The sequence below is a fragment of the Tetrao urogallus genome (assembly GCF_951394365.1).
Source record: "Tetrao urogallus genome assembly, chromosome: 7".
NCBI lineage: Eukaryota > Metazoa > Chordata > Aves > Galliformes > Phasianidae > Tetrao > Tetrao urogallus.
This window is the reverse complement of record NC_136820.1, coordinates 21,015,253-21,027,785: the sequence shown is the minus strand read 5'-3', so window position 1 is coordinate 21,027,785 and position 12,533 is coordinate 21,015,253. Positions and strand designations below refer to the sequence as shown.

The 12,533-nt window shown below is 42.9% G+C and overlaps 1 protein-coding gene across 1 annotated transcript; it reads left to right on the top strand.

Moving 5' to 3' along the window:
• Positions 1–2,978: 2,978 nt before the first annotated feature.
• On the top strand, positions 2,979–7,198 carry MALSU1 (mitochondrial assembly of ribosomal large subunit 1; the record flags this gene model as incomplete). The annotated part of the gene is given in 4 exon segments (XM_079538122.1): positions 2,979–3,173; positions 5,586–5,667; positions 7,019–7,164; positions 7,166–7,198. Coding segments are annotated over 4 exon segments (456 nt in total).
• Between the last annotated feature and the right edge of the window lie 5,335 nt (positions 7,199–12,533).

Genomic DNA, 12,533 nt, shown 5'->3' with positions numbered 1-12,533 from the left:
AAAGAAGATTCAGGTCAGAAACAGGAGGCAGACACTGGCTACAAATGTGGAAAGAAACTGCCATGCTATACTCCCAGGCACTGGCACCTAGCTGCTCATGTTGGTTCACTGTTGGTCCTAGCACAGGCTTGCCCTGCACCTACCAGCTCCCCACCAAGCAAATCCCAGCCTCAGGGAACCTCCACAGGCACTGCTGCTCACATGCAGTTTGGCAGCCACCCTGCTTTGCATGGCAATGGCATTCAGAAGTGTGCAGGCAGACAAGGCTGGACAAAGCAGCTCACTGCTGTGGACATAGCTACTAGTGCACAAGACTCACTATACCCTGGACCACAGACCCCAAGCAACGATAACAAGGCCAACCTGCTTGGTTTTTCCTGTCGAAACTTCTTTTTAAAGAAATTCTAATTTCTCCATTCTCTCTCTTCGACCACTTTCTCAAGTGAAAACCCCAATCTACATAAGGCACCATGCTTCAGTTATTGCTTTTGCGTCACTCAGCTTGTGCTGGGCATGTAACTCTACACAGTTCATTTCTGAACACTGAATTCTTTGAAGATCTATATTTCAATACATTTAGCTTATTTAATGTATCTTACAATTAGCCTGACACATATTGTTCTCCATTCCTGAGGCAATGAAGAAGCACAGATGTATTTTCCTGACATCTTGGCAGGCCTGCTCACCATTTGCAATCTGAACACAGCCTTCACTATCACATCCACACTGTGCACAGACATCACTTGAGGATATATGGATTATGACACACCTGTGAGGTTAGGTCTAAAGCTATAAAAATTCAGTAGCCTTTTATTTTGTTTCCATTTGCAGGAGATTCCATTTGCATTCCATTCCATTTTATATTTGTTTCCATTCTCCAATGAATTGTACTTCTTTTGTAGCCATTTCAGATATATGATTAGAAGTACCAGGTCTGGTTTTGTTATGTCTTCCTTATGGATAGCAAACACCCATCTAACCATAACTGGGCAAACAATTCCCTGACTTAAACAGAAACTACTTTTCCTGTGAAATGTGCTGTCTGAACATTACAAGGCCTGTCATCGCCTGAAGCTGACTTGCTGCCCTGGCTTGGGGCAGGACAGGGCTTCCACCAACACCTCACCATGATGACCTGCTATGAGGCAGGGAGATGAGCTGTCGCAGGGTCAGGAGTAACGTGGGCTGCCAGTGACCCAAGCTACATGCAGAAAGCACCTTGTTTGGAGAACATTTTAGGAGCTCCGTGTCTTCTCAGGCTTTTGCATCGAAATGAGCTTTCAGGCACACTTCAGTAACTTTTTAAAAATCTTTTACCCAAGAGTACGACACGGCGTGCGCTATCTTTTTTACATATCATGTCACTTTAGTTTTATCATCTGATTTTGCCTTTTCAACTGCAACTTCCATTTTGTACACGTTTCGTCTTATACAATGGAATCTAGCTGCTGTATTGACAAATAAACCATCCAACGATTGTCAAGAGCACTCTCCGTTTGTCTTGCAATGAGTTAAACAGGCAGCTTGGCGAGCTGAGTACTGACGAAATCAGTGCCTACCTGCAGAAAACACAGGTGGACCTGCCTTACCCTTGGTGCCTTTGTGCAAGCCAGATGCTCAGCTCAAGCCGGCCCTCACAGCGGGGCACACAGCCCGCCATTACAGCACGGCCTCCACACCCCGCCTCACCAACAAGGGCCCCCACGCACGCGCCGTCTCGCGCCCTACTGTGCAAGCAGACCGACGGCGAGATAAGCCAATAGGCGCGAGAGGCGGCCGGCAGGCCGGCCAATCGCTGTGCGGCAGCCAGGCCGTGGGCGGGACGCGGGACGGCCGGAATGTGGCGGGCGCTGCTGGGGGGCCGCCGCCTTCTGCGGTCCTGCTCCGCCGCGCTCGTGGTCGGGGCGCCGCGCGGGGGAGCAGCTGTGAGGGGAGCGGGGGGTGGCGGAGCGGCGGCCGCGACGGAGGAGCGGCGGCAGGTGGCAGGTAGGGCCAGTGTGCGGGCCGTTATCGAGTGTCGTCGGGGGCTAGAGCCAGGAGGGTGGATACGGAGCCGGCTTCGTGGCCCCATCCGTGGCAATACTTGCGCGTAGCTGCCGTTCCGTTGTTTGGCTCCGTCTTTGTATTGGTGAACGCGGAGCGCGGCTTTGTGGTAGTGCTCGGTCTGTGCTACCGCAGCGCGGTGCCGGCGGGCTGAAACGCGCACGGCTGGTATCTGCTGCTTAGGGCAGCTTGGAGCTGACCTGACGCAGTGGTGTGAGCAAAGGGAGCGGCACGCGTGTGCCGGGCTCCTCACCGCCGCTCTGAGAGGCGTTTAACACGGGCTTTATCTCCAGCTTTGTCTGCGGTACCTGAGAGGACGGGGTAGTGAGACGAGGGCCGGCCTCTGCTCCCAGGTAACAGCAATAGGATGAGAGGTGATGGCCTGGGTTGGATGACGTGAGAGGTGTTTTCCTTTAAAGGCTGCGATAATCCCCAGTGGCAGAGCAGGAAAAGAACACAGCGTCGCACCGGCTCTGTTGTAATACATTCATTTTCTCTGCTTAAGAGTTGGGTTTCTCACACGTTATCCTGGGCCTGCTGGGGCCTGTTGACCAAGCAGTGTTGTGGAATATTCTTAATGTGTTCAAAGTGAATGTCTGCTGAAGTATTTAGGTTTTATTCATTTTAATTGTCGAATATCTGATGATAGTATCGACTTTAAGATGTGCTTGCGAGAAATAAAGAAGTTACCTTAAGGAAACTGTGATGTTTGCCAACTGCTCCATGCATCTAGAGAGCATTATTTACCAGAAGAGAGCTTTAGTACTCAACTTGGATGATTTTAAAACGTAGCTTTTAAAAATCAGCTGTTCATGTTGAATTGCCAGTACCAAACCAGACTTCACTATGAGTGGCTTTAATTTATTTAGTTCACTGCTATTTTGCATCTTCGATAACTTGGAAGCGGCAAGAAGGAAGTTATCATTGCTGCTGTTATGTTTTTTGTTCTAGACTCTTCTCTTACAAAGTTCAGCATTGACTTTGTTGTAAATCTGCTGAGGCAAGAGAATGCGAAGGACATCTGTGTCATCCAAATACCTCCAGAAATAAAATACTGCAATTATTTTATAGTTGTGAGCGGATCTTCAACACGGCATCTCCATGCAATGGCACATTACATGCTGAAGATGGTAAGACAGTTCCCACTGTATTCTCTTGGTGGGAGTGGTTTTAGGTGAAGATTTCAACTGTGAAATTAATTTCACTGTTGTACAGATACACTGGGCAAGATAAAATTGCATATCCTTGTGTAATTTATTTTTGAGTGCATCCAGCAACTGACTGTAGTTTTCTTCTTTAGCAGTGCTGCTCAACATGTAAAGGTTATATTTTAAAAACATACCTCTGTATTCAGAGCACCGATGACAGTAGCACTGGTTGGTGGCTGCAGTGAGAGTTTATCGGCAATGAGAAATGGTACTGACAAACTGTGTCTGTTTATGTCTTCAGTTCAGCATGCTTCATAGCTATTCCCACTCCCTCAAAATAGCCTAATCTGACTGTTCTCAAACCTTAATCCATCCAATCTGCAGGTTTTCAAATACACTGTAAGGACAAAAGAAAGATTGCATACTATGAGGCAAAGGATCCTCTCCTAGGCTTACTAAAGCAAACTGCTATTGACTGTGCTGTGCATGTACAGAAGGGAAGGAGAAGCAGCAGCCATCCTTCATAGAAATCTTGTGCAGTTTGGCTTTGGCAGAATGTGCTTTTCAGTACAGGAGCATAGGTCAGAATAAGAATATACGTAGAGCTTAGTGATGCGGACCTGACTCTGGGAGGGCAAATCTTTGAGGCTTCATTTTTCTTTGAGTCCTGTTGGTTTCAGCTATGAAACTTGAGGGAAGAAGGGGAAGATAGTTTTACTTTTCAGTACTCAGAGTGGCAGAGCATACCTGGCATTGGAAGCTCTGTGGGCAAAAAGGAAGCTAAAGCCTAAGCATAGCAGGTGCTGGGGCAGCTGGCTAGCTTTAGTACTACCATACTTGCAGTGTTTTGGAATGGATGATTTACTGGCACTGAAATGCACATGTGCCTGTGTGTAACATGAGGCCTTCCCACTCTTCTAGCAGCTTGTAAGCAACAAAGTCCCAACTGCTGCTTACTCCTTCCTGTCTGGTGTTCTGTTAGAGGAAGAACATAATGCTTGTCTTCATAATTTGTTCACCGTTAAACGGCCTTTAAAGATAGGGCTGAAGGAAACCTGTGGTGGAGATCAGCCGCAGCCTTCCCATGTTGAGTTACATGTCTTTGGTTACCTTCTTTTAAGGATATCTCATAAGCTACTTTACAGAAATGTAGAACTACTTCTTAATTAAGTTATGGCCACTCTGTTCTTTGCAAGTTGGTACCGTTGTCCAGCAGGTAACATTGTATGGAACAACCACAAAGAGTTGCATTTGGTGGTAATTGATTTCATATTGAAGTAGGATTCATTTCCTGACTGGCCATACTATTACAGTCTTATTTTGTGATCTGATATTCAAGGCAGAAGGGACTGCTATTGCTGTGCACCTGTACTGCTTCCTTGTTCAGAAATAAATATTTTCTTAGTTTCCTTGTTTTAATTGCAGCTTAAAAAGGTTTCCATGTTTTGGATAAGATGCATGAACTAGAGATAAGGTAAAACTGATTAAGGAGCTGTGAAGATTCAGCAATTTCAGTATTGTAGGTTGTTGTTTGTTTGTTTTTAATTTATGCTTGATATATAAACAAACTGTACTTAAACCTCCAGTTGTGAAATTTCTCCAGCTCTGGGAGATGCTTAGATTGTTGGTGTTGCCAGTAGGAAGACTGAATCCCCTCCAGCCAGTGTCTGCAAAAGCTGCTGTGTTGCATAGGAAATTCCCTGCCTTGCTCCCATAGCTTCTGCAGTCCTGCTGTGAGCTGCCCTCTCCTCTTTGTCCTAGTAATTCATAACTTGTAAACCTGAATGCTGATCATGTTTTCCCCACTGTGCAACAAGTGCTCAGAGCATGCTCCTGAGGCAGACTTCTTTGTCTTTTCTGTGATGCAGGGTCAAACTCGTTTTCTCTCCCTCTCTTTGTTCCATTGGGCATCTCTGTTTCTGCCAGCATAAAACAAAACAAAAGATAAGTGAAAGGAGGCAAAACGTGATGCTGGTGATAGTTAGATTCCCCATAGCTAGTGCTAGGGAATCTACCTGCAAGGCTACTTCATTGCTAAGTAACAGCTTAGTATTCATCTTGAGGAAGAAATCACAGAATTGTAGGGGTTGGAAGGGACCTCCAGAGATCATCGAGTCCAACCCCCGGACACAAACCTCATGGGTAACTGCTTGGGAGCTTTGGACATTGGAACTCCAGGTCTGATGGTAAATCTCACTGAGAGATCTGTACTTATTTTCCAGAGCTGCAGCTGTATATATCTGTGCAGTCCTCAAAATCACCATTATTGTCTACCTATTGCATTTCTGATTTAAAACAACTCTACGCAGCTTGATAAAGTCAAGTTTAGCTGCCAGGTCTGAGTGTTTAAATGAATGTGAAATATTTCATTTTCTGCTGTTGCTTCTCTCTCAGTACAAGCATCAGAAGGAAGAAAGTGATCCTCACACTCGGATTGAAGGGAAAGAAACAGATGACTGGCTGTGCATTGATTTTGGTACGTATTTGTGAACGTGACCTGTATGACATTCTGCACGAGCTCTTTAAGGAAGGAAACATCACAGTGAGCCCTGGTTGCCGTGAACAGTTATCAGTACTCTGCTATTTTACAATTCCAGTTGTTGATGCGCCCCATGGAGCAAGTAAGTTACCTTCCGCTAAATATCGCAGCAGTGAGAAGAAAGCAGAAGCTGCTTTTCAGTAGCTGAAACAGTCTTAATAAAAGTTGAGCATGGAACTGCTGAAGAGAACAGCTGCTTCAGTACATTTCCTCAAGTGTAGAATGACCATTTGGGCAAGCAGGGGCTCTTGGTATGCTGCCTGAGTAGTGAACCGTTGAACAGACTGCCACTGTCTGTCATCCTATGACACCAGATAAAGCCACAGTCCTAGAGAAGTTGAATTCAGTATTTTGTTCTTAAGTGTGGAACTTTCCACACCAGTGTTCAAGGCTTTACCCTCAGAGTGGCATTGCAGCTTCACTGCCATCTCTATAATCTCACCCTCTGTATCTTGGCTTAAAAGAGTACGGGTGAGAAAGCACTGCAGCCAGTGGCGTTCAGCTTTGGTTACATTACTGTTGATCATGTTTGATAATTATAAACAGAGAAGTAATTGAAATTGAAGGGTATAACCAGAGAAAACATATTAGAAGTACACTTGAATGAGCTTTTCTTTTTTGCTATTGTTTTAACAGAATGAAACCTGTAAGAAAACACTTATTGCAGTAAAAGGGTGAGACTTTGTCAAAGTTTGAGCTCAACTGTTTTATGTTAAAAAATATGAACAAAGCTAAGAAGCATGGGAAACCTGAAGAAAACTAATTGGCTACAGCTGTACGTTGTTGATAATAAAGGGAAGCTAAAGGTTCATCTGTAGCTTTGAGGAAGGAGTTCATTTAAGTAAAAGTTCTGGCTTACAATTTCTTGGGGACAGAAGGAGGACAACTTCTTTGATCTGGAGTTCTGTGACACTGCTTTAAACGAGAGCACTGTCCTTCTGCTGGCTGTGTTCTTGCATTCTGCATAAGGAATGACCAATTCCTCTCTGTTCAAGAGCTGGAATCAGTGATCGAGGAAGAGAGCTCCCCCATCAGCTGACCTGTTATACGGAGCCAGAAAGAGGATGGAGTACTTAGACTCTGTGAAGCTGGAAGTGTGGTAGAGCTTTACAGGTCACTAACAAAAAGGGCTACTGTGTTTCACTGTTGATAGATCACTAAAATAAGCATTCCTACCCCACCCCATCATGGTTTTTGAGCAGTTTCAGACTTAACCTGATTCATTGCTCTGAACTATGCTGCAAAGGACTCTCACTGCTTATTTACTGTGCTTTTTTCTTCTGTGCAGGAAGCATAGTGGTACACTTCATGCTGCCAGAGACACGAGAGACTTATGAACTGGAGAAGCTGTGGACTCTAGGTTCCTATGACGACCAGTTAGCACAGATGACTCCACAGTTACTGCCAGAAGACTTTATAATAGGACTGACTTCTGAACAGCAGTGATCAACTTGTGACAAGAACTTAATGTAGCTGCTGATGTGCCTGACTAGGAGACATGAGTTGCCTCAGCGGACACAGGAGGCACAGCAACTTGGCCATCACTAGCATGATCAGCATAAACCAGTGTATCAAAAGAGCTGCCAGAATGTCATAAAGGGACAGTATCATAGGGGACCTTCCTGGAAGATGTCTCAATGGAGTTTGCAGTGAGGACAGTAGGAAAAGACAACCATTTAAGCTACTTACCCCCACAACTCAGGCACAGTCTCTGCAAGGGCTGTTTTTCTAGCATCTTTGAAAGGCCTGCCTGTGGTGGCAGTGCATGCTGAAGTACCTTTCCTGCAAAATGGCTTGAGTGCTGTACAGTAAAATTACATTAAGTAGTAAAGTTTAAGTGAGGCTTCTTGTGTGAAGTCAGTTGCTTTTGGTTGAGGTGAAGCAAATGATGTGCCGAGCTGAAGGGAGAGAGAAAACAGTGGTGTTGCTGAACTCATAAAAGCCAAGAGTAGCAGTAACAAATGTGTCTTGAATTAACAGAATAGTAAGTCAGTTCTTCAGCCAAGGCCAATCTGTTTTTAATAATAGTAATAAAAACACAACTGAAGAACTTCAATTCCTTGCCTTCGTGTTAAAACATTCAGCTTATTATAAGTGCACAGCTAGCCTCTCAGAAGTTTTCCTCTCACCTGGTTCCTGGAAAAGGACGCTAAGGAACATGCTGTGGCAGTGTAAGCCTTCAGACCTTTTGAGGTGGGTGAAAATAGTCCTAGAGGAAGCCATTTGTTACTTAGCATAACTTGCTGTTGGACAGATAGTTCATCATTTTGACTACAGTGATGACTACAGACATCACACAGTGATATCTGTATCACTGCACACTGTTCTTGGTCAGCAACTGCTAAAATCCAGCTACAGGAGCTTCAGGATGGTAACAAGTCTTGTTTTCTCATTACGGCACAATGCTTTCATTGCTAAATTAGGATCTCTTCCTTCTGGAGAAGCTTGCTTTGCATCTGGATTTTGGTTGGTTTGTAAACAAAGAATATAATTTGCTCTATTCCAATCTGGGTCATTTATCATGCTGAGTCTGCCCTCTTATTTTAGGAGTAACTACTGTGAACTCACCTGCTCTTTGATAGAAGGCAGCAGATAGTTACGCAAATTGAACAAGGAACTTTAATAATAAATATAGTTAATGAATGGAAGTAACACCAAATCTGTCCACAAAATTAAAGTGTTAGTGGTAAACGTGTCTGCAAAAAACAATTTGCAAAATGCTTCCTGATCCTTAGCAACAAGAAATTCACCTAGAGGAACATTGGCTTTCTTACACACTGTGGTGGCTTCAAAATCAGACATTTTTTCCCAGGAGAGATGCATAAAGTAGCTTCAGATCGTTCCCTGAAAGCCTTTCATGCTGGAGATGTACAGCTAGCTGAATAGAGGCAGACTCAGCACACATTACCCTATTGTATGCACTCACCATACTTTAACATTTAGTAACAAAAGAACAGTAATGAGAGCCTAGAAAAGAACAGGAAGTGATAGGGAACAGCTGTCATGTGAAGTCTAGGACTCTTACCATTAGCAATGAATGATACTAAGAAAAGTATGAGACAAAAACACTAAGATGCATTAAAAAAAAAAAAAAGAATTCACTGGTGAAGGCACATTGTGAAAAGAAGTTGGCTGAAAAACCCACTGATTGCTATTAATCAGAAATTCCAGCTCAGGAAGAAAACTTCTTCACCTCTCATTTAACGTAATCTGTCATCATATCAGTATCACCCTATGTGACTCGCAGAGCCTTTGGTCTGACTCTTGAATCCTTGGAATTAACAAAGTCTGGCTGGTCATTGCTGTGCAACACTAAATCCCTTTGGGAAGAACACATGGGAATGTTTCTCCTCCATGGATAACGTGAGACCCTCGTGTAAAATAAAAAGGCCCCTCTGTAGTTTGTCCAGCGAGACAGATGCACTGATCAGTCTTCTACAAAGGTGTGCTCAGGATGCCTTGACAATGGTAGGCAGCAATATGAAACTTCGGTCACCACATCACAAAATTTCCTGCACTGCATTTAAGTAACTTAGTTATCAGGCAGTGTCTACATCCATCAATTGAGCTAGCAGCTGTTACAGCCCAGCTTACCCAGCTTGAGTGCTTACTCCACTGATTTCTCACATTCAGTTTGAAACCCCATGCTCAAGCACCATGTTGAGGCTCTGCTTGTCCTGCACAGCATACATGCTTCACTTGACGGAAACTAAAGAGCGCATGCCTTTGAAATTGCAGCTCAAGAGTAAAAGCTTCATAAGGTTAGAAGCAAATAAAAGCATCATGATTAAGCAAATGATTAAAAAGTCAGAGGTTTAATGATGGCCAATGCACCAGCATTAAGGAGGGAAGCTTAATTTATGTTGCTCAAAGGGCAGGGATGCCAGGTCTGAGAAGTGAGCTCAAGGGAAAGATGAGCCCAATTTCCCTGTAAAATGCAGTACCATACAGTGTTTTTGCAGACATCATTTCTTCAGTTCTCTCTTTCTGCTGATTGGTCTCAGTAAATGAGCTGTGAAGACAAGTGGGAAGATGCAAGAGATTGGAAAAGAAGCCTGGTTTTCCACTCCACTTTAAAAGATAGAGTTATTTGTGAACACTTCCTCATTCCCCAACACCTCCCTCTCACCTCGGAGCATTCACAATGAAGTATCTCATTTCAAACAACACTAAAAGGGATCTAAATCAAGAGAAAAAACCACCTCTCGAGATCTAACTGAGGGCACCACCTTCCTGACAATGGGTGTGTATGGGACAGAGGAGGTGGAACAAGGTGGGATACAAGGTGCCATATTTACTCCCTAATGAGCAATCCGGGCTCCTGGGGCCACACTCATTGCCCAGCTGCACCACACACAAAGCATCAAAGACTGGGTAAAAAGCAGCTGAAAAAAGAAAGTTTATACCACAACTCGGATCTCACTTGAAACTTGTTAAAAGCTCCCTTTGGGTTTGCACTGGGTCACAACTGCTGTGCACATGTTCCTTCCAGAGCAAACCACACTAAGTTATCTGCACGAGACAAACTGTGAACTAAAGGTGGTACTACAAACCATAGTGCTGTTGTATGAAAACGAAAAGGTGAACTGGAAGCCACAGAAGTCACTACTTGTACTGGAAAGTGTGAACATCATAGCTTGGCTGCTGGATGCCCTCGCGGCTGTGGAATGCCTGCGGGTGACTGTTGAGCCTTACTCAGTTCTTACTACAGACAGAAAAACAACTCGATCAAAGCACAGTAAATACTTAGAGCAGTCAGTCATTATGCCTCATTAGTTTAAAAAAACAACACACAACTGTATCTGATGATAGGAGTTAAACTCTTTATTCCATTCAGAGGCATCTGGCAAGTGGAGCTGCATTGGGGGGCACATTACAGATGAAAAATGATCCATACTTTGTGGATATTGAAATCATTTACAGTATTTACTTTCTAGCTATTCCCAAATACTCCAAATTACCAAGTCTCAATTGAAAATAAAACATGATTTATCATACTAAGTCTAGAAATTTAAGAGATATGACAGTAATTAAATCAGTAGATGTAAATGCAGCGCCTATTTGTAAATAATTTTTATGGAAAATAATGAAGTCAAATCCTTCTCAAATGTTAAGAAAGGAACATCAGACTGACTTAAGCCTCGACAAAAATTAAAATGCTATGACTTTTCATACTTCAGTAATTTTAAATTCATTGTAAGAAAAAAAATTATCCTAAAGGCTAGAATGAAGGTCACTGTCAAAAAAGGAAAAGAAACTCATTTTTCTTTGCTAAAACTACAACATAAGTTTGTGGTTTTTAAACCAATTAGTAAAGAAGAGATGCAGGAAAAACACTTCAGACCATTTTCAAAATTATCTAATCTGTACAACAATGATCTTTGGGAAAATTATCTAGTCTATGTAGTAATGCCTCTATTTCAACATGAACCTAAGAGGTAGATAACAAAATGATGAAACAAATGTTTTTGCTCGTTGTGCCCCTCAAATCAGTGCAGCATGGTGATTCTGATCATCTCATGCACAAAAAACATCACAAAAAAAGGTTCAGAGGTAATAGCATGGCTCTGTCGACCACACACATACAGGCGCGCACGCGCACACACACACACACAGCAGTCTTTATGCACCATGTGTTGCCACATATTTTTTTTTTAAACTGAGGTAGACTGAAGTTTATTGTAGAAACTTGAATGTGTCACTATTACCACAATCAGCATTCAAATTACATTCTGAAATTAAAAAATTTGGTAACTTTCCTGTTATCCCTGCCTTTTGACATTTTTTTCTCTAATGGTTGGTTGCAGAACGTGCATAAATCCTGCTGCATCTATTATAAGCCAGGCTAGAGAGGTTGTTGGTTTGTTTTTTTTTTCTTGTAATAGTTTTAAAACCTTCAAAGTGGCTTAGTGTGGCCCATAACAGCGGCTGGATATGTAAACTTAGCCTTCGTTATCTTTCAACGTGATCAAACACTGTTTGACCTTCCCCCATCGTGGTAACTGAAAGCAGTATGATGCGATCTGCAGACAGCAGAGACCCTCGCGGCCTCCAAAACGCCCTGGCAGATCGAGTGTTCTATCAAACTGAAGATGAAGCTTGCTCTTTGAACAAAATGGCAAAGTCCAAATGGGCTGCAAATGGTTAAATGTAGCATTATTAGGTAGTGATGGTCAAAGGCACAAAGGGTTCATGCATTCAATCAAGTAGCACAAAAAAAAAATTCAGCCTCTTGCAGCCTTCTAAATTTTTCCCCCAACCCCAGCCTCTTGCCATCACTTCCTTGTCCTGTTCCCAAAAAAGTACCGTCACAAACTTTTTCATCCCATCTTAAAAGAAAACTAAACGGCATTGCTGCTATCAGAATGTTGGCATCATTCACTATCTTTTGAACATTCACTGAATTTTTTTTTTTTTTTAAACAAATGATGGTGTTGAAGCCCTCAGAAAATCTGAGGCCGTGTTTTTTTTACCCACCTTACTCCCATCAGCCAGCAGCTAGAAGTGCTCTGCTATATTTTTCCCCGATAAGTCCGTAGTACTCCTGGCTGGTGGCTGATCAAATTTTAATTTTTTTTAAAAAAATAAAATGCTCAAGAACTATTAGCTTTATAAAGTATACAAAATACCAAAAAAAAAAAGCAAAAAAGGAACAATTTCTCATTGAGGTACTAAATGCCTGAGGTAGTTTAGTAAAATGCATATTTATCTTTTTATGCCCTGGCCAACACCATTCAACACTTCCCTTAGGTTATTCATGGCAGTGTTATGTAAAAATGCAACCAAATTCTTTTTAAAAAATG